Source organism: Mobula hypostoma, chromosome 12 (assembly GCF_963921235.1).
Source record: "Mobula hypostoma chromosome 12, sMobHyp1.1, whole genome shotgun sequence".
Taxonomy (NCBI): Eukaryota; Metazoa; Chordata; class Chondrichthyes; order Myliobatiformes; family Myliobatidae; genus Mobula; species Mobula hypostoma.
In genome coordinates, this window is record NC_086108.1 from 103,968,671 (window position 1) to 103,994,646 (window position 25,976).

General features: G+C 39.9%; 1 protein-coding gene across 3 annotated transcripts in view; it reads right to left on the minus strand.

The window, feature by feature from the left end:
• Positions 1-13,525: 13,525 nt before the first annotated feature.
• fubp1 (far upstream element (FUSE) binding protein 1) overlaps positions 13,526-25,976 on the minus strand; it is a 39,568-nt gene continuing 27,117 nt past the window's right edge. The window contains exons 18-22 of one of the 3 annotated variants that reach the window (XR_010019955.1): positions 25,724-25,807; positions 25,195-25,266; positions 24,952-25,109; positions 17,652-24,571; positions 13,529-16,069 (exon numbers count right to left, since the gene is read on the minus strand). Coding sequence is in view for 2 of the 3 variants with exons in the window: in XM_063064743.1 (XP_062920813.1) it covers positions 24,563-24,571; positions 24,952-25,109; positions 25,195-25,266; positions 25,724-25,807 (323 nt within the window). In the remaining variant the exon portion in view is untranslated. Of the gene's footprint in view, positions 24,572-24,951; positions 25,110-25,194; positions 25,267-25,723; positions 25,808-25,976 lie in introns of all 3 variants that reach the window. The other 2 variants (XM_063064744.1, XM_063064743.1) reach the window with 2 other exon arrangements.

Consider the following 25,976-nt stretch of genomic DNA (forward strand, 5'->3'; position numbering starts at 1 on the left):
ACTTGGTACATGAAACCGTGAACTTTTGGGTGCCTTCACTCTGTCTACTACACCAGGTGGGAATTTTGATTTTAATTCCACGTCCCATTCCCAATCTGACATGGCCTCTACTGCCACAATGAGGCCACTTTGAAAACTGTTGCAGTGCTGTGCATTGAGGACCAACGATGATCAAAAATGACATTTATAACTGCTACTATTTCATTCAGCAGATCAGACACTGAACTAACAAATAAAGAAAAACCCTGTGTGGTTAGAAAAAGACAAAACTATTGCATTGTATAAGTCATTGAAGAACATGAGAAGTAGGAGTTGGCCATCTGGTCCATTAAACCTGCTCTGCCATTCAATAAGCTCACGGCTGATCGAGTCATGGACTTGGCTCCATCTGCCTTTTCCCCACAAACCCTCAATTCCCCTGCTATGCAAAAATCTGTGTCTAACTCATCGTTGTCCAAAACTAATTCCTCTGAATCCTGAGGCTACATCCCCTCATAGTGGTTTCACTTACCAGAGGAAACACCTGAATCTGTCTTGTGCATCCCTTTAATAATTATATACATTTCTATAGGCTCCTCTCTCATGTTTCTGCATTCTAATGGTTATGGTCCTCTGCAACTAAATGTTTCCACATAACACCCCCCACACCCCACCTCCTCTGCAAAGCAAATACACCTTCCTCAAATGAAGAGACCAGAACTGCAAGCATGACTTCACCAGTACTCTGCACAGCTGTAGCATAACCTCGCTGCCCTTAAACTCAAACCCTCTAGAAATGAAGGACAGCATTCCATTTTCCTGCTTGATAACCTGTTGCACCTGCAAACCAATCTTATGATTTATGTACCAGCACACCCAAGTCCCTCTACACAACAGCATGCAGCGATTTTTCACTATTTACATAATAATCTGGTGTTTTAATTTTCCTTCCAAAGTGGATGGCCTTGCAAGGACCATGTTCTACTCCATTTGCCAAACCGTTGTCCGCTCACTTAACCCATCTATTGTTTGTATCCACTGCACAATTTGCTTTTGCGCTGAATTTGGTGTTATCAGCAAATTTGAAGATTTAAAGATTAGTATTATTTGTCACATGTACATCAAAACACGTGTCATTTGCATTTACAATCAACACAGTCCGAGGATGGCCCGGGGCAAGCCTGCAATTAGCGCCATGATTCCAGTGCCAGCATAGCAAACCCCCAACTTAATCCTAACCCGCATGTTTTTGGCGTGTGGCTGCAAACTGGAGCACCTGCAGGAAACTCTCTCAGTCACGGGTAGAAAGTACAAAACTTTTTACAGAGAGTAGTGGGAACTGAACCGTCATCTGATAGCAGGTTCCCTCTTCCAGTTCATTGCTGTATATCATGAACAGTTGTAGGCCCACCACTGATCCTTTGGCTTTATATTCATTACTGCCAATCAGAGAAACACCCATTTATTCCAACTCACAAGCACCAGAGATGCTGGAAAACCAGAGCAGCACACAAAATACTGGAGGAACTCAGCAGGCCAGGCAGCAGCTGTGGAAATGAATAAACAGTCGACATTTTGGGTTGAGACCCTTGTTCAGGATTGGAAAGGAAGACTGCAGAAGCCAGAATAAGAAGATGGTGGGCGGGGAAGGGGGACAAGCTGGAAGGTGATGGGTGAAGCCAAGTGGGTGGGGGATGAAGTAAGAAGCTGGGAGTTGAGGAGTGGAAAATGCAAAGGGCTGAAGAAGAAGGAATCTGATCAGAGAGGAGAGTGAACCATAGGAGAAAGGAAAGGAGGATGGGCATCAGGGAGAGATGATAGGTGGCTGAGGAGAAGAGATAAGAGCCCAGTGTGGGGAAATGAAGTAGTGAGAATGGGGAGGAGCAAAAATTATTGGAAATTAGAGAAATCGATGTTCATGCCATCAGATTAGAGGCTACCTAGATGGAATCAGGTATTACTCCTCCAACCTTAGAGTGGCTTCATCAATGGCAGAAGAGGACTAACATGTTGGAACTGGAATAGGCATAGGAATTTCCACTTTTTGCTGCTGGACTGAGCTGCTTGACAAAGCAGTCCCCAATCTATGTTGGGTCTCACCAATGTATAGCAGGGCACATCGTGAGCACTGGATGCAGTAGATGACTCCAACAGATTGCAGGTGAAGTGTTGCCTCATCTGGAAGGACTTTTTGGGGCCCTGAATGGAGGTGAGGGAGGAGGGAAATGGTCAGGTGTGGTACTTTTGCCACTTGCAGGGATAAGTGCCTGGAGGGAGATTCCTGGGGTGGGATGGATGGACAAGGGAATCACAGAGGGATACCTGCAGAAAGGGTAGAGTGGGAAGAGGTAAAGATGTGTTTGATGACAGGGTCCCATTAAAAATGGCAGAATTTGGGGAGAATAGTGGTTGAAGTCTCATGGGGTGGTATATGAGGATAAGAAGAACTCTATCACTGTTAAGACAGAGGGAAGATAGAGTGAGCACAGATGCTTGGTAAATAGAGGAGATGCAGGTAAGGGCAAGATCAATGGTGCAGGAAGGGAAACCTCGTTCTTTGAAGGAAGAGGACATCTCTGATGTCCTGGAAAAGAAAGCCTCATCCGTGGAACAGATGGGGCTGAGACAAAGGAACTGAGAAAAAGAATAGCATTTTTACAGGAAATAGATTGGGAAGAGGAATAATCAAGATATCTGTTGGAATTGGTTGGTTTATAAACGATATTGGTAGATGATTTGTCTCCAGTGGTGGAGACCGTGAGATTAAGAAAGGGAAGAAATGTGTCAGAAATGAACCGAGTGAATCCCAAGTCTGGAAGTTGAAGGCAAAGTTGATGCAATTAACAAGCTCAGCATGGGTGCACGAAGCAGCACGGATGCAGTCATCAATGTAGCGCAGAAAGAGTTGGGGAGCATTACCAGAGAAGACTTGTAACTTGGACTGTTCCACGTTGCCAATGAAAAGGCAGGCAAAGCTGGGGCCGATGCAGGTACATGTGGCTACACCTTGAGTCTGGAGAAAGTAGGAGGAAATGAAAGAGAAATTGTTGAGAGTGAGGACCAGTTCTGCCAGGATTGTGGTGGAGGGAATCTGGTTGGATCTGTTGTCAAGAAAGAAGTGGAAAGCTTCAAGATCACACCCACAAGCTCAGCAGGTCAGACAGCATCTTTGGAAATAAATAAACAAGCGATGCTTCAGGCCGAGACCCTTCTTCAGGACTGGATAGGAAGGGGGAAGATGCCAGAATAAAAAGGTGGGAGAGGGGAAGGAGGACGATAGGAGAAGCCAGGTGGGTGGGAAAGGTAAAGGGGTGGAGAGGAAAGAATCTGATAGGAGAGTAGAGTGGACCATAGGAGAAAGGGAAGAAGAAGGGGCACCATGGGAGGTGATAGGCAAGAGGCCAGAGTGGGAATAGAATAGGGAAGGAAAAAAAATACTGGAAGGTGAAATCAATGTTCATGCCATCAGTTTAGGGGCTACACTAGAGGGAATAGGAGGTGCTGCTCCTCCACTCTAAGAGTGGCCTCAGTGTGGTAAAACTGCTTTAAAGGTCTTCTTGATGGGAGATAATAGTCCATAGGGACTGGACATCCATAATGAAAATGAGACAATAAGGCCCAGGGAATTGGAAGTTGTTGAGGAGATTGAGAACACATGAAGTATCTTCGATGTACAGTAGGTGGGAAGGGACTGAACCGAGAGATAAAATGGAGTCAAGCTATGTAGACACAATTGAGTGGGCCGGGAGTAGGCAGAGACAATAGGCCTACCTGGACAGTTAGGTTTGTAGGTCTTGGGTAGGAAGTAGAAATGAGCAGTGTCGGGTAAGGGAACTATGAGGTTGGTGGCTGTGGATGGAAGATCTCCAGAGTTGATGAGGTTGGTGATGGTGTCAGAGACAATGTCCTGATAGTTCTGGTAGAGGTCAGTCCACCACATTACAACAACACCCCCTTGGCGGGTTTGATGGTAAGGTTGGGATTGGAGCGGAGAGAGTGGAGGGCAGTGCATCCTGAGGGGGTAAGGTTCGGAGAGGAGAGAGGAATGCTGAAGTCGAGCCAGTTGATGTATTATTGGCAATTAGAGATGAAAAACTCCAGAGCAGGCAGAGGACAAGAAAGGGCTGTCCAAGAGAGGAGGAGGGTTGGAGTTGGAAGAAGGGGCCATCAGTGTGGGGTGGGGAATTCTTGCCAAAGAAGTGGGCTCTGAGATGGAGGCGATGGAAGAAGTGCTTGGTGTTTTGTGTGCGTGTTGTTTATCCCATGCATCTGCCTTTGATTCGTTACCCATTCCTCTATCCATGCTAATATATTATTCTGAACTCTGTGCATCCTTATAGATAAATCTTTTATGCAGAAAGTTAACGAATGCCATCTGGAAATGCATGCACACAACATCCATCTGTTTCCCTCTATCCACTCTACTCATTATATCCTCAAAGAACTTCAGTAGGTTTGTCAAACAGGATCTGCCTATGTTGTGTATGCCTGATGGAACCACTTCTATCCAGATGTCTCACTATTTCTTCCTTACAACAACTTCGAGCATTTTCCTGACTATTGAAGCTACAGCTAACTAGCCTATAGTTAACCACCTTATGCCTACATGCAGTTTTCTTTAAACAGCAGTGTGACTGTCTTCCAATCTGCCCCAGGACCTACTCAGATAACTTTGGTAACTTAGCACAACTGCATGTACTGGAACTCCCGCCATTTCTTTCAGTACCCTGGGATGAGACATCATACAACAGAGTCTTTTATTAATGGTTATGGAGGATAAATATTAGCTCCAACTCCAGGAGAAATACCAATTCTTAAGATAATGTCTTAAGACGTACTGTAGGAGCAGATTTAGGCCATTTGACCCATCAAGACTACTCCACCATTCCATTGTGGCTGATTTATCTCTCTCAACCTTATTGTCCTACCTTCTCCTTGTAACCTGATACCATGATTAATCAAGAAGCTAACAATCTGCTTTAAATGTACCCAATGACTTGGCCTCTACAGCCCTTTGTGGCAATTAATTCTGCCCTCTGGCTAAAGGACTTCCTCATCTCTCTTCTAAATGGACATCCCTCTATTCTGAGGCTGTGCATTATAAGAAACATCCTCTCCACATCCACTCTCTCTAGGTCTTTCAATATTTGATAGGTTTCAATGAGATTTCCCCTCATTCTTTTAAACTCCAGCGAGTACAGGTCCAGAGATTCCTTATACATTAACCTTTTATTCCTGGGATCATTCTCGTGAACCCCCTCTGGACTCTCTCCAATGTTACCACATCTTTTCTTAGATGGAGGGTCAAAACTGCTCACAATACTCCGAGTGCAGTCTGACCAATGCCTTATAAAGACTCAGCATTACATTGTTGCTTTTATATTCTAGTCCTCTCGAAATAAATGCTAACATTGCATTTGCTTTCCATACCAATGACTCAACGTGCAAGTTCACCTTTAGGGAATCTTGCAAAAGGACTCCTAAGTCACTTTGAGAGGTGAGATGAAATGTTAGCTTAGAATCTGCATTCAAATCTCTGGAGGGATTGTACTTATGACTATCTTTATTGGTGAATACTGAGTAGATGCATTTGATATTGAGCAACTATGAAAATTACAACAGGCAACCTTGAACAGAATTTCAGATGTGATAGCCTCAAAAGGAGTCAGCAGCTGGGCAGCAGAACTAGACATAGTTATCTTGGGTAAGGTGGTGGAAGATTGTTACCCAGCTGAAAGCTGTTGACACAATCAAAATGCATCAAAAATTAGCTGCAGTGATACCATCAGACTCTTGCACAAGGAATTGTGCAGTATGGAGTGTGATCAGGAAAATAGCACTATTTAAATGGAAAAGTGAATTTAAAATATAATGCAATATGGGTTACAATAACTACCCTAGAGTTTAAGCAAATTCTTCTCTTAGCTAGTTGAAAGAGTAGACCAGGGTTAGAGTGGTCTGGCTTTGGCTCAACTCACGAGAACACACTTGGGCAAGGCTCTGAAGAGTCGAGTAAGCTTTCGCCCCCCCTTCTGTTAACCATATAACAATTACAGCATGGCAACTGGCCATCTCGGCCCTACTAGTCCGTGCCGAACTCTTACTCTCACCTAGTCCCACTGACCTGCACTCAGCCCATAACCCTCCATTCCTTTCCTGTCCATATATCTATCCAATTTAACTTTAAATGACAACATCGAACCTGCCTCAACCACTCCTGCTGGAAGCTCATTCCACACAGCTACCACTCTCTGAGTAAAGAAGTTCCCCCTCATGTTACCCCTAAACTTTTGCCCTTTAACTCTCAACTCATGTCCTCTTGTTTGAATCTCCCCCACTCTCAATGGAAAAAGCCTATCCACATCAACTCTATATATCCCCCTCATAATTTTAAATACCTCTATCAAGTCCCCCCTCAACCTTCTACGCTCCAAAGAATAGAGACCTAACTTGTTCAACCTTTCTCTGTAACTTAGGAGATGAAACCCAGGCAACATTTTAGCAAATCTCCTCTGTACTCTCTCAATTTTATTGACATCTTTCCTATAATTCGGTGACCAGAACTGTACACAATACTCCAAATTTGGCCTCACCAATGCCTTATACAATTTCAACATTACATCCGAACTCCTATACTCAATGCTGTGATTTATAAAGGCCAGCATACCAAAAGCTCTCTTCACCACCCTATCCACATGAGATTCCACCTTCAGGGAACTATGCACCATTATTCCCAGATCCCTCTGTTCTACTGCATTCTTCAATGCCCTACCATTTACCATGTATGTCCTATTTCGATTAGTCCTACAAAAATGTAGCACCTCACATTTATCAGCATTAAATTCCATTTGCCATCTTTCAGCCCACTCTTCTAAGTGGTCTAAATCTCTCTGCAGGCTTTGAAAACCTACTTCATTATCCACAACTCCACTTATCTTCGTATCATCTGCATACTTACTAATCCAATTTACCACCTCATCATCCAGATCATTAATATATATGACAAACAACATTGGACCCAGTACAGATCCCTGAGGCACACCACTAGACACCGTCCTCCAATCTGACACACAGTTATCCACCACTATACTCTGGCGTCTCCCATCCAGCCACTGCTGAATCCATTTACAACTTCGATATTAATGCCTAATGATTGAAACTTTCGAACTAACTTTCCGTGTGGAACCTTGTCAAAGGCCTTACTGAAGTCCATATAGACAACATCCACCACTTTACCCTCGTCAACTTTCCTAGTAACCTCTTCAAAAAATTCAATAAGATTTGTTAAAGATGACCTTCCACGCACAAATCCATGTTGACTGTTCCTAATCAGACCCTGTCTATCCAGATGGTTATATATACCATCTCTAAGAATACTTTCTAGCAATTTACCCACCACTGACGTCAAACTCACAGGTCGATAATTGCTAGGTTTACTCTTAGAACCCTTTTGAAACAATGGAACAACATGGAGCAATACGCCAACCCTCTGGCACCATCCCCGTTTCTAATGACATTTGAAATATTTCTGTCAGAGCCCCTGCTATTTCCACACTAACTTCTCTCAAGGTCCTAGGGAATATCTTGTCTGGACCTAGAGACTTATCCACTTTTATATTCCTTAAAAGCGCCAGTACTTCCTCTTCTTTAATCATGATACTTTCCATAACTACCCTTCTTGTTTCCTTTACCTTACACAATTCAATATCCTTCTCCTTAGTGAATACCAAAGAAAAGAAATTGTTCAAAATCTCCCCCATCACTTTTGGCTCCGCACATAGTTGTCCACTCTGACTCTCTAAGGGACCAATTTTATCCCTCACTATCCTTTTGCTATTAATATAACTGTAGAAACCCTCTGGATTTTATTTTTACCTTACTTGCCAAAGCAGCCTCGTATCTTCTTTTAGCTTTTCTAATTTCTTTCTTAAGATTCTTTTTAGATTCTTTATATTCCTTGAGCACCTCATTTACTCCAAGCTGCCTACATTTATTGTAGATCCCTCTCTTTTTCTGAACCAAGTTTCCAATATCCCTTGAAAACCATGGCTCTCTCAAACTTTTAACCTTACCTTTCAACCGAACAGGAACATAAAGATCCCGTACCCTCAAAATTTCACCTTTAAATGACCTCCATTTCTCTATTACATCCTTCCCATAAAACAAATTGTCCTAATTCACTCCTTCTAAATCCATTCGCATCTCCTCAAAGTTAGCCTTTCTCCAATCAAAAATCTCAACCCTGGGTCTAGTCCTATCCTTCTCCATAATTATATTGAAACTAATGGTATTGTGATCACTGGACCCGAAGTGCTCCCCAACACATACCTCCATCACCTGCCCTGTCTCATTCCCTAACAGGAGATCCAACACTGCCCCTTCTCTAGTTGGTAACCCTATGTATTGCTGCAAAAAACTATCTTGCACACATTCGACAAAATCCAAACCATCCAGTCCTTTTACAGAATGGGCTTCCCAGTCAATGGGTGGAAAATTAAAACCTCCCACAATCACAACCTTGTGCTTACTACAAATATCTGCTATCTCCTTACAAATTCGCTCCTCCAATTCTCACTCCCCATTAGGTGGTCCCCTATACACCCCTATAAGCATCACTACACCTTTCCCATCCCTCATTTCCACCCAAATAGCCTCCCCTAGATGAGTCCACTAATCTATCCTGCCAGAGCACCGCTGTTACATTTTCTGACAAGCAATGCAACACCTCCCCCTCTTGCCCCTCCTATTCTATCACACCTGAAGCAACAAAATCTAGGAATATTTAGTTGCCAATCACACCCCTCCTGCAACCATGCTTCACTAACAACTACAACGTCATATTTCCAGGTATCAATCCATGCTCTAAGCTCATCCATCTTTCTTACAATGCTCCTAGCATTAAAATAGATGCATTTAAGAAACTCTCCACTTCTTACTGTTTATCCTTAATGGAGCAAACAACTTTGTTATCTTTTTCTTCCTTCTCCCCTACATCTTCCGTCTGAGTACTCCTCATCTGTCCCCTGCCTATGCTCCCTCACACAGTCTACTAACTTTCTCTATTTGTGAACTAACCTCCTCTCTTAGTCTCTTCAATTTGATTCCCACCCCCCAACCATTCTAGTTTAAAGTCACCTCAGTAACCTTCGCAAATCTCCCCGCCAGGATATTGGTCCCCCTAGGATTCAAGTGCAATCCATCCTTTTTGTACAGGTCACACCTGCGCCAAAAGAAGTCCCAATGATCCAAAACCTTGAATCCCCGCCCCCTGCTCCAATCCCTCAGCCACGCACTTATCCTCCACCTCATTGCATTCCTACTCTGTCGCGTGGCACAGGCAGTAATCCCGAGATTACTACCTTTGCCATCCTTCTTCTCAACTCCCTATATTCTCCTTTCAGGACCTCTTCCCTTTTCTTACCTATGTCATTGGTACCTATATGTACCACGACCTCTGGCTCCTTTCCCTCCCACTTCAGGATATCTTGGACGTGATCAGTAGCATCCTGGACCCTGGCACCAGGGAGGCAAACTACCATCCGAGTCTCCTGACTGCGTCCACAGAATCGCCTATCTGACCACCTAACTATCGAGTCCCCTATTACTACTGCCCTCCTCTTCCTTTCCTTACCCTTCTGAGCTAGAGGGCCGGACGCTGTGCCAGAGGCACGGCCACTGTTGCTTCCCCCAGGTAAGTTGTCCCCCCCCCCCCAACAGTACTCAAACAGGAGTACTTATTGTCAAGGGGTACAGCCACTGGGGTAATCTCTAGTACCTGACCCCTTCCCCTTCCCCACCGTGACCCATTTGTCTGCCTCCCGTGGCCCCGGTGTGACCACCTGCCTGTAATTCCTCTCTATCAACTCCTCACTCTCCCTGACCAGATGAAGGTCATCAAGCTGCAGCTCCAATTCCCTAACACGGTCCCTTAGGAGCTGCATCTCAGCGCAGGTGTGGACGTTCGGGAGGCTAGGAGACTCCAGGACCTCCCACATCCGACACCAAGAACAACAGACTGCCCTCACACTCATATTTTCCCCTCTCCTTAAAAACAGGAAAAAATGAAAACCAAACCTTCACCTCGTCCGTTTCCACCTAAGCCCGTTGAGCCAAACCCCTTAAGCCCTTACTTTGCTCCCGGCTCACTCCGCCACCCGCAAACGATGCTGCCCGCTGTATAAGGCTGTACATACTGTAGCTAGTTCAGCAAGAATGAGTTCAGTTAGTGGTATGTTCTTTGTGTGAGGAGTGGGAATTCTAGTTCTCGTCTCCCTGATAACTACATATGCATGAAGTGCATTGAGCCGCAGCTGGATGACCTCAGGCTCATACAGGAAAATGAGGTGGTTATAGATAGGGGCGATTACCTCCCTGTAGCTCCTAAATGATTGTTAGGAGAGGTAAAGGGAATAGGCAGCCAGTGTGGTATAACCCTGTAGCCATTCCTCTCAATAAGTATACTGCTTTCAGTGGAGGGGGCAAACAGCCCAACAGGGGAAAGCTGCAGTGACCAGGTCTCCAGCACTGAGGCTTGAAAAAAGGGTGGGGGAGAAAGGAGCAAAGGGGGGAGGGGAGAGCAGTAGAGTAAGGGGATTCCATAATTAGAGGAGCAGAAAGCAGATTCTGTGCATGTGATATTACCTCCCAGGTGCCTGGGTCAGGGATGTCTTGGATTGGATCTATGGTATTTGAAGGCGGGGGGGGGGAGGGAATGTGAACAGCCAGAAGTCATGGCATATATTGGTGCCAACTAAATCGGCAGGAAAAGGAAGGAGGTCCTGAAGAGTATATAGGGGGAAAGAGTTAGGCAGAAAGCAGAAAAACGGGACTTTCAGGGTATCATAAACAAAAAATTCTCTGCAGATGCTGGGGTCAAAGCAACACATACAACACGCTGGAGAAACTCAGCAGGTCGGGCAGCATCCATGGAAATAACCAGTGAATGTTTCGGGCCGAGGTTGTGCATGTTACCTTCAGGGTATAATCTCTGGATTGTTGCTTGTGCCACGTGCCAGTAGAGCAAGATCAAGATGATCTGGCAAATGACTGCGTGACTGAAGAACTGGTGCAGGGGACAGGGTTAATGGAATTCTAGATCATGGGATCTCTTCTGGAGAAGGTACCACCTGTTCAAAAAGGGTGGGTTACACCTTAACCTGAAGGGGGCCAATATCCTTGTGGGCAGTTTCGCTAGAGCTATTGGAGAGGGTTTAAACTAATTTGGCAGGGGATTGGGAACCGAAGTGATAGGGCTGAGGATGAGGCAATTGGTATACGACTAGATCTAGTGGGTAGTAAGACTGAGAAGGACAGGCAGATGATAGGGCAAATTTGCAGTGTGATGGGTTAAAGTGTAACAGGAGGCTAAAATCAAAAAGGTGATGGCTACAAGACTGAAGGTGTTATACTTGAATTCATGCAGTATACAGAATAAGGTAGACCTTGGAGTGCATTTGAGATGGCAGGTATGTCGTGGGTATCACTGAGACGTGGCTGAACGAAAATCATGGTTGGGTGCTTATCATCAAAGGATACACGTTGTATTGAAAGGACAAGCAGTGTAGGTAGAAGGGTCTGTTGGTAAAGATAAATCAAATCCTTAGAGGTGACATAGGACCAGATGATGTAGGTTACTGTGGGTAGAGTTAAAGAAACTGCAAGGGTAAAAAGACCTTGCTGGGAGTTATAGACAGGCCTCCAAACAGTAGCCAGGTTGTGGGCTACAAATTACAATGGGAAATAAAAATGGCATGTCAAAAAGTCAAGTCACTTTTTATTGTCATTTCGACCATAACTGCTGGTACAGAACACAGTAAAAACGAGAACTTTTTAAAAAAAAAGTCTGTGCCGGTGACTAGTGGTGTGCAGCAGGGGTTGGTTTTGGGACCAATTCTTTGCACATTATGTCAATTATTTGGATGAAAGACTTGAGGTCTGGAATACAAAAGGGTGTAATGCTGGGGCTTTAGAAGACATTGGCCAGACCAGATCATTAAGTATTGTTAAGTTACGGGTCCCTTCTCCAAGAGACATGCGGGTATTTAGAGAGGGTACAGAGGACGATCACAAGAATGATCCCAGGAATGAAAGGGTCAATACATGAACAGTATTTGCTGGCTCTGAGCCTGTACGCAGTGGAGCTCAGAATGGGGGTGGGGGGGGGGCTCATCCAGAAGATTAAAATGCATGAGATCCATGGTGAATTGGCCATTTAGATTCATAACTGGCTTGCCCATAGGAAACAGAAGGTAATGGTTGATGGGACTTATCCAGCTGGAGCTCTGTGATTTGTGCTGTTCAGCAGAGATCTGTACTGGGGCATCTGCTGTTTGTGATGTATATAAATGACCTAGATGAAAATGTAGATGGGTGGGGTTAGTAAGTTTGCAGATGGTATCTTTGGGTGTGTTGTGGATAGTGGCAAAAACGGATATAGATCAGTTGCAAATACGGGTGGAGAAATGGCAGATGGAGTTTAACCCGGCCAAATGTTGGGTGAAGTGAAGTGTTGCACCGTGGTAAGTCAAATGTAGATAGTACACCATTAAGGGCAAGATACTTGACAGTGCTGATGAGCAGAGGGATCCAAGTTTATAGCTTCCTTTAAGTGGCTACACAGGTTGAGGGAGTGGTTAAGAAGGCCTTTATTAGTAAAGGTATTGATTTCAAAATTCAGGAAGTTATGTTGCAGCTTTATAAAACTCCAGCTGGACTGCATCTGGAATATTGTATTTAGTTCTAGTCTTCCTACTGTAGGATCTCCATCTGAGGTTTATTAGAGGGTGCAGACCTTTACTAGAATGCAGTCCTGATCAGATTGCATGTGCTATAATGCGAGATTGGACAAGATGGTGTTTTCTCTGGAGCAGTGGAAATTGAAGGGAGATCCAATATAAGTGTACATTATGAGGGACAGTGTACAGACATTATCCCCCCCCCCCCCAAGAGTTGAAACGTCTGATAGCAGAGGGCACGCATTTAAAGTGAGAGCGGTTAAGTCCAAAGGAGATGTGAAGGGAATTTATTTATTCAATATTTTTTTTTAAAAGAGTGGCAGGTGCCCAGGTTGTGCCGCCCAAGGTGGTGGTAGCGAAAGATACATTAGGGACTTTAATGAGACATTTAGATAGGCACATGAATACAAGGAAAATGGAAACACATGAACTTTGTAGAGGCAGAAGGAATTGGGTTAGTTGGCCATATTATTACTAATTTAATTGGTTTTGCGCAACATTGTGGACTGGAGGGCCTGATCCTGACCTGTACCGTTTTAATTACTGCTGAAAATATAATATTTTCTGTGTATTATTTACCTTTTTAAAAATTGTTTGCACAATTTTCTCTTTTGTTCCCATAATGGATGCATGACTGGGGTTTTTCATCAATTACATTGTATTTCTTTGTTTTATGGCTGCCTGCAAGAAGATGGATCTCAATGTTGTATATGGTATACATACTTCGAAAATAAATGTATTTTGAACTGACAAAGGACACAGGCTATAATTATTTGAGCAACTTAAGACTTTATTTATAAATCAAATCCTTTACAATTTAATTCACACTAAAGTCAGTTACACATCAGTAAGTAAAGCAAAACCTTTAATGTCAATATATCTGTATCATTCTCAAACAGCTTTGTCAGATGAGAAGTTACCTTACTGTTCAGCTCCAAATCTGTATATCCCTTCCTCCAACCACAGCAAGCCCTTTATTTGCTTAGTAGTCTTCTCCAGCAATGCACATTTTCTGAAGATTTTTTCTTCGAGATAGTATCTAATCCATCTCAAAAGTCATGTTTTAAAAAAATGCAAAAGAAATATGCAGGAAACCTATCTAACAGTGTACCAATAATAAAGTACAATCAGGAATAATAGCAAATATCTGCAGTGAAATCCAGATACATCATTCCTCTAAATTCTCTTACAGTTGCTGCCTAATATAAAACACTATTGGGTTAAATGACAATTCACTATAGAATCTAACAAACTGTGTACAGTAATAAAAGCAGAAGATCTCTTCTGCAGATTTTCTTAGAATCCAGACTTCTAAACATTTTTGAGACAAACAAAAATGTGTAAGTTGTTCAAGCAAGCCCTCAAATGTAAAAAGTTCAATGTGCTCATTTATACAAGCTGCATCCATTTTTCCTAACTTACTGCAGATTCCTATATTTACATTGCATCATTAAGTAAACTGCCAAGATAACAGACAAATAAACTGTTATATCTCTGTATTTCTTCTCTATTCAACTTAAAACCTACTTTCAAAATTATAATGCATATAATTTGATATGTTCATTTTAATTCAGTAATTTAAATTTATACTTTGAACTCTGTAGAAGCATCAAAGAAAGACCAAAGTAAAAACAAAATAACCAGAGGAAAAACAAGCCAAAAAAAAGCATACATAAAAAGTCTTGCAATTCTAAACTGGTCTTGTCCTGATGACTTAAAATTTGTACAACTCTAGATGTATTAAATTTGACTGGACTATGTAATTTAAAATAGTTTCAGCCTGCAGGAAAAAGTGGATTTAGTTTAACATGTGCCTATGACTGAAACACGGGAGCAGAAACAAGTTCATAAGCCAAAATCAGAGAACATGTCCGATCAGAATATCACAGTTTGTGCATAATAAACCTGCACACAAATGACGTTTCCCTCAAAATAAACATTACCTTATACAGAGAGCCCTTGTATGTTTTTATGTTCATCAGTTCAAAAGGATGAACTCAAAGGAATCCTCCATAAGGGTAGAAACTATCTCAAGGCCTGCTGCTATGACCTATGAATCGGGTGCTGCCAGCTAGCTCTTCAGCGCTGTGCAAGAACGAAGGCACCGTCTATGTGTACTTTGAGGGGAAAAGAATTGCCAAGAGATAAGCAGACTGGCTTTTAGACAATATCACGAAGACTTTTTGATTAAAATACAAAGGTAATAACATCTGGCATATTTAATCCCCTAAAATAAATTGCACTCAAGTGGATTCACCCATTTGATCACATGATTTCTAAGCGGGTCACCAACTAAAATACTGTAAACTCACAAACCTGCAGTAAATGGTGAATCACCATTAAAAACATTGCAAAATAACAGCATACCTGACCTTAACATACAATTATGTGCCTGAGATTAGTGCAGTGTAAACTGCTGATATTTTAACCTAATCTCCAGGCTATTTCTCAAAAGGCTTCAATGCGGAAACAGCAAGTCTCACTCTGCAGACCTCTTATGCAATACCGAAAGGGTTGATATTTGGGAAATGTACGCTAGCTTCATGGGGGTGAAATAACCAAAGGCATTTTTCATCCAGAGTGGGAGAGGGATAAAATAAGACAATATGGAATAACCATAGCAAAGCATACAGCTTTTCCTACAAAAACATACAAACTGAATAGGTTTATATAAACTCCTCTTAACTCCCCCAATCCCTCTTGCCAATATATGTATTATTAAACAAATACAACAAGGTCTTCGCAGCTGATTCACATTCTAATTATAGATTTAGAATGAAAGCATAGCAACGGTAGTGATGCAGACACCTAATATATAATGAAATCTGAACAAACAGCCCTTCAGAATGGACAGTAGTTTTATGACTTAAGTTCCTATCAAAAGTTATGTTAGTAATTTCTAAATACTCTCATAAAAACTGGAGCTGCTAATCGCACACTGAACACTTTATCCATGTACAAATTCCTACTTCTTCCAAAATCAAAAACTTAAAACAGCAAGGCAAACGTGATGGCATTGCAAAGACAGATAAAATGCTTCAGCTACAGGCCCAAAACCCGAACGAGTCTCTTTCAGATGCTGACATTTCTAGTCTTGTACATTATTGCATATTCATAGCCTTTTATGCTTTTAACCCACATAAATTTATATATTAGAATTATATCACATTTGGCTAATCAGACTAACGTAATTGCATTCTTGTACTGTAAAGGAATGAGGAGTTTCATCACAATAGTGCAACAACAGAGGGCCAACAACTGGTTAAAATCTTTCCAACCCTGTAAGAATGTGCCTTTGGTCTCGCTTACCTTTCAGTGTACTGCAGCAGAACTTAAGGTTCAAGGTCTGGGTGACACTGTGAAGTATAAAAATTGCACTTCATTTGCAATGAGTTGCGACTTCACATGGTACAAGAAAACTATACCAAAAGCCTCCATTTGAAACACTTTCTTATAAAGTGAGCATTACAATAACTTTGGCATTCAGTTGCAATGCGAGATGTATGGAACTGGTTTATGGAGTTCTGCTTTAAAGGAAAGGGTGCTTTACTCATTCAGCTAAGTATATTCAAAGTTTATTGCTGCTGTCTAAATACCTAAAACATTGCATGCATAGTTATATATGGCAAAAAGCTATGAAAGATCCACACTATATTCAAGTGACTGCTTCATTACTATCAAAACGACCATATCAATTGATACAGGCTAGGCTTCATTACATGCTCTACAGAAAGATTAAACTCCAATGACAAATTTATCCCAAAAGTGTTTACCATGAACAAGATAAATACACCGCAACCCAAAAAAACTCGGAGATTCATGTTCTCACCATGTTTTATGGCTATATCAATACTCAATACGTGCACTAACTTTGCCCAATAACCGTCCCACTTTTCATGAAACAGTAAGGATACTAAAACCTCAAATTGTTTCATCTAATTAAAAACTCATTTAATGAGCTTACATTCTCACCAATCCCTTGACTAGGTTCTCAAAACAGCTTTACAAATTTATGAAAAATTGGAAGGGGCTAATTTGATCCATCAAAAATAAAAGGCAGGCCAATTTAACAATTGAGGTTGTTTCCCCCAGGCACAAATCTCAGAATTTAAGAGGGAGAAATTAGCATACTATGGGAGGGGAAGGGGAAGCTGAAACAGGGGCAATATTTGCCTCCCATTATAAGTGTGATAACTTCCTTGATACTTTGTCCTAACATGCAGTTGCCAAAGGAAGAGGGAGTAGTCAGTCCAGAATTTAAACTGTTCCTCACAGGTACAATAACATTAGATGCACTTTTCTTGTGTATTCAAGTTCAATGAATATTTATTATGATTGGTAGATATACTAACATCACTGTCTTTTGCAATAAAAACACCCACAGAAGACCAAATATTCCCTTCACAGAAATATACATAGGGTATAGCAGGCTTTTTCCACTGAGATTGGGCGAGACTAAAACCAGATGTCATGGCTTAAGGGTGAAAGATGAACTATTTAAGGGGAAAATGAGGGGGAACTTCTTCATGCTGATGATGGCAAGTGTGGAACAAGTTGCCAGTGGAAGTGGTGGATGTGGGTTCAATTTCAAGACTTAGAAATTTGGATAGGCACATGGATAGGAGGAGCATGGAGGGCTATGGTCTAGTTGCAGGTTGAGGGACTAGATGGGCAGAATGGCCTGTTCCTATGCTATAGTGTTCTATGACTCGGACTATTACTCTACTGGCATTGTTCAAAAAATATAGCATCAATTTTTTTTAATGAGATCACAGCCAGCTGGAAAATGTACAAAAAATTATATATTTCGTACAGAATCACAAACTACATGCAATTGGAAATAAAATCAGATCACTGGCAGTCAATGGTAGATATCCAGAGCTACCAAAATAAATGTTACAATTCTGATAGACTGTGGGAGGAGATGGTCATCCTCACCTTGGGATCCGGGACTGTTGCTGACCAATGTTAAGGAGTCTGGATCATCCAAACTTTTGAACAGGCACGTGTAATCCCGGTGAAGATTTTGTCATGACTAATTCAATTTGGCCTGGATTTTGTCTGCAAGGTCACACTGTCAGAAGTGCTTAGGTCTATAATCTGACAAAGAATAAAAGCCTAAATTTAAAAATGAACAGAAAGAAATCCTATACGGTACCAACTGTGACTGCTACCCTAAAGAACAGCAATCAAGATAAATATCCCTGCTCAAACATAACTCACATTTATCAGCTTTGAGATATAATTCCGCATAATGGGATGGATGGGTAGAGTGGCAATTGCTCAGAAATCAATTGGTCAAAAATATTTAGCTATATATTGCCTTTTAAAGATGAGCTCCACCATCAAGCAATAATCAAATGCATTCATTTCAAACATTACAATCTACAACAAACCAAAATACAGAATCATGAACAAAGGTGACTTTTCCTCTGGAAGGCAAAACAAGGAGGTCAATTTAATCTGTTCCACATTTGATTCTTAATGCAATGGAGAACAGAACATTTGGTTGTCTTTCAATTTGTTGCGAACGCATTTACAAAAACAAGCTTTTGTTTTACTAAGCGTTTTACACATTTTTCTTATTTGAATGCCAAATATATTGCAAACCATTTATGGTCAAAATATTTGCATTGAATTAAAGATAAATTTTGGAATTCCAAATCACCTTTTCCTACAATTAAGCCAAGATGAATCGGCTTTAATTTATCAGCAAAATCATTCATTCAATGGATAGCTGCATAGCTACCATTCAAAACTTTCAACCTAGGCAATGTAAAATTAAGTTATCAAATTCAGAAGCAGGTAGCAAGACACATTAATTTTCTCCACAGCCAAATACAAAGTTTTAAGGTCCCACATCAGGGCTTCCATAACAATGTGAATTTGGTAGGGTTGTTCTGACTGAAAAGAATGTTTGGGAGATGGGGCTGGCAAGAGGAAGAAATGCAAACCTATTACGAACCAATATCTTGTTAGGCTAGTCCAGTATCTCGGTAACTTGAAAATAAATGTTATAAACAAAGAAAAGCAAAACAAATGCGTAACATCAAGTTCTAAGCTCTAATTTATTAAAATCTTCTTAAAAATCAAATGAATACATCCTTCAGCAATCACAATCCTATTCAAGCTCCTCACCTCTTTGCCCAGCTTTAGATAATTCTGCAAAGATATATTCTAGTGAAATAGTGCTGGCTTATTTCCAAAGTCACTCCAGCTACCTATGCAAAACATCTTTGGCTGTTTACAATGTTAAGGGTGCTATACAGACATAATATTTCAGAGAAAATGCTGAGCATTACTTAACAATGCTAATTGCATATTTAATTTGTGAAATTAAACTATAATAAGATGACAGCAGCAAGATTTGGCAAATGGTGAACTACACACATAGCTTGGTACCAGAGGAGATAAAAAGATCAAGCAGAAGGAAGCTTATTTAATTATTAGCAAAAGCTCAAGGTAGAGTATTTGGAGAAATATTTGGAGCCTAGAGAATTCAAAGTGACAGTGCCTTACAAAGGAGAAATACAACAAAATTTCAAAGAGAAGAGAATTTGAGTTAAAAGTTACCAATTTAAAAAAATATGAAAGTTGCATGAGCATTTAGGTGCCTCAGATGAAAAATTTAATCACAATTGGCACTTAGCTACACAAATCAGTAAATCAACAATTAATCTCACCTGAGTTTGCTGATCACAAACGAAGATGGAAATAAGTAATGCTACAAATGGCACAGTCCTGGTTTATGCAAACAGTGGACAAAAGAAAAGACTACCAGGTATTGCTACTGCTCTCCAGCACTTAGTATGCATGGCCTGGTGGCTGCAGCACAAAGAAAAGTGCAGCTTCAATGCAATCCACTGCTAAAGTAGCTTGCTGATGCCTAATGCCACAGCTAACACAAAGAATGGATGATTAGAGAGCAACTCACATCTGAAGAGTGCTTTTGCAGAGTAAGGAGAAAAAAAAACACAGAACTAAAATATCCTGAACAGGAAGCTGCTTTGCAAACAAACCTATCTTCTGTAATTCAAGATTTCATTATTGAACAAACCATTTTCTTGAATATTTGCCCTGACTGGTTTATTTGATATCCAAAGAAGCAGAGTCAAATGTTAAATTTTGAAAAGATATATAGCAGTTGCAAAACTACAACAATGTATATCAGTATAGAGACATTGCTGTTCAGTAAACACCTCATGCTCTTATAGTGCAAGATGACCTAACTGTGGAAAAACAAAGTACATTATGCCGGCATTTAAAAAGCCTGAGCAAAATGTTCATGCAACTAGGCAACTTAAATGAAGGCCTGAACCATCAGGTCAGCTAGATAAATGATGGGACACTAACATTTATCCCAAGTTTATCAATAGAATTTCATCTTCATATCATTTTGTTGTTCATTACTGTTAGCCCCAAATCCTACCACCTGCCAGTCTTGACTAGAATTTAATACACCTCAGATTAATTTAGGAAGACTAACATTGTACCCATTTCCTTGAAACCTGCTCTAGCAATCTCAAGCATTCACAATCAGCAAGCTGCACTGAATGCTAAGCAATTACGTATTATCACTAACTTTACATTTCAGGATTACAACTCTGCTCATAATGTCTTACATAAATTGTGTGGTTTATTCTAAGCCTATTCAAGTACAAATTCTTAAAAATTTCAATAATTAAGAAACGTCATTCTGTTACCACAAAAAAAAAGGAATAACACAATGATTAAAATCTTTTAAGCTGTTAATCTATATGTTCAATACTTCATATAATTACAAGCTCAAGTAAGTAGCTACTAACAAATTTAGTTTGAATTTGACCCCATTACCAATCGTAAAATAATCACTTGCTAAAGAACTAATAAAATCACCATACATAAAGGGCAATTCAACATAATCAAATAAAAATGTTGAGATCTGGTGATAAAATTATTTCTACTTCCAATCTAATTAACAACTTTACTATCTTTCCCCATTGAATGAAAATGCAATTTCATATGTAATTACTGAAATTCTCATGGGTATTGAGAATGGTTTGTATCATGGCCAAATCATCAAATTCACCCGAAAGTCACCATCTATGGAGTGATTATTTTTCATAGTTTCTCATTTAGGACTCCCAGTCAGTCTATGCCAATACTTCGACCTGCCACCCCCATCTGTACTCATTTCTTAAATTCTTCCCATTAATTCAGATTTTCAAATTATAACAATTAGAACATCAGCTTGTATTGAGTAACAAAATCTAATCTAAAGCCATTCTTAATAAACATTATGTAACTTTGGACAAGTCTACTGGCATTCATATTTTGAGCTTATATACAGACATCTAAACCATTCTCTTCTGCAAGGCAAACAAAGCGTTGTGGCAAACTGCACCAAACAATGGCAAAAAGAGAACATTAAACAGAACAGTACTAATAAATTCTCCACTAGATCAGTTTCAATTATTACTCCAGTTATATTATTTTAAGTCACTCCATTAAATAATTTGCTATTCTTTAACATTTTTACTTTTCTTGGGTTTCTACTCAACTGATCTCAATGACATTTTAATTGTATTAAAACTAAACTGAAAATTAGTGATGCAGTGAAGTTGTCCTCAAATCACACGAAAACTTAATAAAGATCAAATGGTTTTATTGGGCTCATGGTTCAGAGTATCTTAATTTTAGTAAAATATGACACTTACAGGGAATTCCACTATAAGGAAAGCAGAGGCACTTTGCTGATTCCTCCCTAGAATCTACAGCCTGCACTTGCAGTATATGTATGGTAACACAGTTGCAATGTGTACCATTCCAAATGTGGACCACAGTTGTAATGTGTACCATTCCAAATCACTGACAAATGCTGTCTGTAATTATTATTTTATTTGGCACAATGTCAGTTGGTACCAAAACACGTAGCACATATTTCTTATCTTTAACTAAAAGTAGAGTGAGAATTAGAAATACTGATTTCCCTGTTTCCTTCCTTGCATTGCATCTAGTGACTGATTGGTTTTTCTGACAAGTTTTCTACAACGATTATTAAGAATCCATTTTTATCTTGAAGGCAAGAAGATTACATCAGTGATTGGGCACATGGATTCATTCAGGTCTGATTTCTGACCAGGAGTTTGTCAAGACTAATCTCTTCAGATTGCACAGACCCTCAGCTTAAGAGTTCTTCTAAACTAATAAAAGTTCCTTTGGGCACTCACTAAAATCCATGAGACAAAGTAATCTGCCCATTGTCAACAGTATATTTGGGACACTTTCTAAAATTAAGCAAAACTAAGATAATCCAATGACAAAGGACCTGAAGTGGATAAAGATATCAATGAAAAAAGGGATAAGACTGTTGTATTCATTTCTGTTACAGCAGAAAATAGTTACATCTCCATGCAGAGTCAGAATGCCATAATAAATTGAAAAAGGTAAAGGGGAGAACAGCTACTGTTAACTCTTGTGCTTATGCAGAGACATCGCTATGCAGGTGATTATAAATGAGTAATGGAGAATAATCTCTCCAATTAAAAAACCACCAGATAAAATCTGTAGCTGAAGATACACATGGACGATGGATTTTCATATAAATTTACACCAATAAATTTGCAATGATTTTCCCCAAGTTTTTCATGAGAAAGAAAATTCAAAAATTCTCATCTCTGAATTCATAATATCAACTTCAATAAAGTTTCTTACGTGAACAAAACTCACATTCAGGATAAACCTGCAGATGTCTTGTGGTTCTTGGTCATAGTACTCATTCGATTCTCCATACCTAAAATGAGCAGTCCCCAACAGCTGGGCTACTGAACGTTCTTTGTGGCTCAAGAAGGGGTTTGATTAATGCCTGCAAAATTAGATTCTGTGAATGTGGGCCCAGCTGTGAAACTAAGTTACAGTAACCTCTGAACTTACAGTGCAGATAGTACAATTCACCTCCATCATTTATCAACAGCATTTTGTTCCCACTTGAATCAAATAGCATTCAAAACATGAAGTGAAGAGCAAAACTAAATTTAAGTTAAAATGCCTGCTCAGAACAATGTTATCCACAGCAAAAACTGCAACACTTCATTCTCACGTCCAAAATAAGCACAATCCAAATCAGAACATTTATTCAACGTTTACCACTTCAGTTAGCAATTTACAGCAAAAAGACAACTTTGCTCTGGAAAATATTATGCGCTCATTTAAAAAAAAGAAATAACTTTGTTCTACCCATCAACATCAAAAGCAAATATTCTTGACCATTTAATAGGATGAATATCAAGACAGTTGAAATGCAGCACACTCCTGACCTACCTACCTTTATCAACAAAATATATTTGCATACAATCCAAGTAAGCTAAGAAAAGGCTAGCACAATATCACCCAAAATACATTTCTACTCAGCAGCATCTCAATCATCAGTTAACACAATTTAGGAAATACTTACCCATAAGAGACTTTTTTTAAATCAACAATACTAGCAGGGAAAATACCTATTAGTTCAATTCCTACAAGGTTTACATGCCAAGTATGTGATCAGGGCACATTAATCTCTACATAAAATTTAGGTATAATAAGAGGACATGGGCAAAAACAATTTCAAGTGTTACTGCACAGTAAGTCAGTTCTACTTCAGTCAAGATTTATTCTAATGTACTTACAGTGCAAAGCTCCTTGAAGGAATAGAATCAAGGATGGTGCACAGCATACGCCAGGTTACCCTTACAGAGCTAGTGCTAGATTGGCTGGAACACACCTGTACTTCAATAGATACAGTGGCAAACAGACTGCAATTGCATTCATCGTTTCAATAAATTAAAACGAACAACTATAATATGCAGGTGCAAACACAACAAAAAAAGAGTGCAATTTGCACAGAAACAAATGATTTTCAAATAGCTGGAATAATATGCAGAGTAAATTCAAATCTTTTCAGATTTTAAAATAGCAAATTCCAACCAAATAATGTGGAGAAGGTCATAATGCAACTGAAAACAAATCCATTGTCAGTTTAAGCTGCTTAAGTCATTGGTCAATACTTTGACTGGTACCTTACCATCAGTTTTTCTAAACTCCTTCTGTCAGAAAAAAAAGTTATGGGGCACTATTTTACATGGCAGTAATTATAGACTGCAAACAAATAGACAAGTATTTCCTAAGTAGTTTGCCATAGAGGTAATTAGAAAGAAACTGCAAAGAAAAGCCAAGAATGCCATCCATAAGATTAAATAGCATTTTACCATCATACATTCTGCTATAGAAAAATTATGCAAAATTCAAACTGCTTGCAACTTGGCATAATGCATTATTACTGAATAACTAAATTGTAATAATTATCAACTCAAGAACTTGGCTACGTTAGATCTGAATTGAAATCTTCCAAGTCTCAGTCCCAGATTGCCTCAAGAGAGAAAGCCACAAGGCAGAGAATGTGTTGTACTACTAGGTTACAATCCCAATAGCGCAACACAACTCTAGTATCTTTACCCATAGATCCAACTTACCCACAAACAAAGGTTTTCATATCATTTATTGTCAAGCACAAAACAAGCATTTTAAAAGTGAACAGGTATACAATGAAATTAATACATTTTACAACAAAAGCACATGTCACTTTAATGACCGAATAAAAATAGAAAATACATATGCTGGAATGTTCAAACTATTGATTCTCTAAAAGCAAACCAAATTTGCAATTCTACACAAAATAATTGTTGTCAAGTTCACTACCTCTTAGCTATGACAATAGGAACAAACACTATGTTTCTTAACCAAAAACAAAATTAAGATCTTCATCAAGACGTCTGCATCCATAAATTTTACAAAGGCTTTTCCCACAATGACGCAAATATCTCCACTTCACATTACTGGCCCTGCACAGAAGAAATACATAAGAAATACACAAGTGGTTACCAACGTGAAACATTTCAAGCGCATCGAGTGTGGACAGGATCCTCTTTCTGTGAAAAGAAGAATTAAATATATCCGGATAGCTTCTCTTGTTTTTCCACATTGCCTGCTTTGTGGAGAGACTTGCAATATGAAGAGCCTTTGAAATAACATAACCTTCTCAAGGGTAATTCAACAGCATTAAATTTGAGAAAATGTGTTGAAATACAGTATATCCCACACAACACACTACCTTAATTTCACCATTCTCGGCCACATCGATGAGCTCACAGGAGGATTTCTACGCACCAAAAAGAAAACTCAAGGCCCTTATACTATGTTTCTTTCTTTCAATGGTATTTACCTGTGGGGGTTGCTGTGCTGGTGGGTGCTGGGGCATCGGCTGGGAGTTTGTCTGACTGTAATAAGCTGCTTGCTGTCTGTAGTACTCAGCCCATGCAGCGCTGTAGTCAGGCTGTCCGCTTGGTTGCGCTGCTGTACTCGAGGCTTGGGCTGCCTGACCTGGAACAATAACCAGCAATGTATCACTGACCAAATTCAGATGATTCACTTACTCAAATCATGTCCCATAAAATCAATGACATACTTTGCTTCTTGTAGTATTCCTCCCAAGCTTTGGTGTAATCTTGCTGGGGGCCTTGTGGTTGTCCCTGTTGACCTACACAGAACATCGTATGAATTTAAGTTAAAAAATGTAAAACAAAATTGTATCTTTGAAATAATAAATTCCAAGATAGCATAATGTACTAGCTCCAGCTGAATTTGAAATTTTTGACACTAAAAGTTTTGTATTTTCAGTTGCTATTGGTTGAAGGTAAGAAATAGAGCAACAGTTTTGGCCTGAGAAACAAATGAAAATACAAAGACTTGTAACAAATCCTAGTTATTGACTAAGTGCATCAATATCAAAGCCAACATACAGTACTTAATAGCCTCATACAATTTTACACCAAGTTTAGCTGGAAACCAAAACTCTAATCTATCAATAAATTCACAGTATATCACTGTAGAGATTTAAAAACAAGGCACATGATAGAATTCTAAATTAAACATTTTTGGAGGATTCCTACTTTTTCTTTTGTGCATCTCCATTCATCAATCTTAATTACAATTACCTAATTTCTTGTAATATTCTTCCCAGGCCTTGGTATAATCGGTCTGAGGATTTGGAGGAGCAGTTGGCTGGTTTGGATCACCTGCTGCCAAAAGTACACCAAAATTAGCACATTAACCCAATAACCAAGAATTCCCATGGAGGACAGAAGAGAGAAAGTGCAAAAAAAAAAGTAAAACCAAAAGCTGCTAGGACTAATCAATGAGAGGCTTTCTCATTCTGTGCAGAGTGATTTGGGTATATTGATTAAGAAA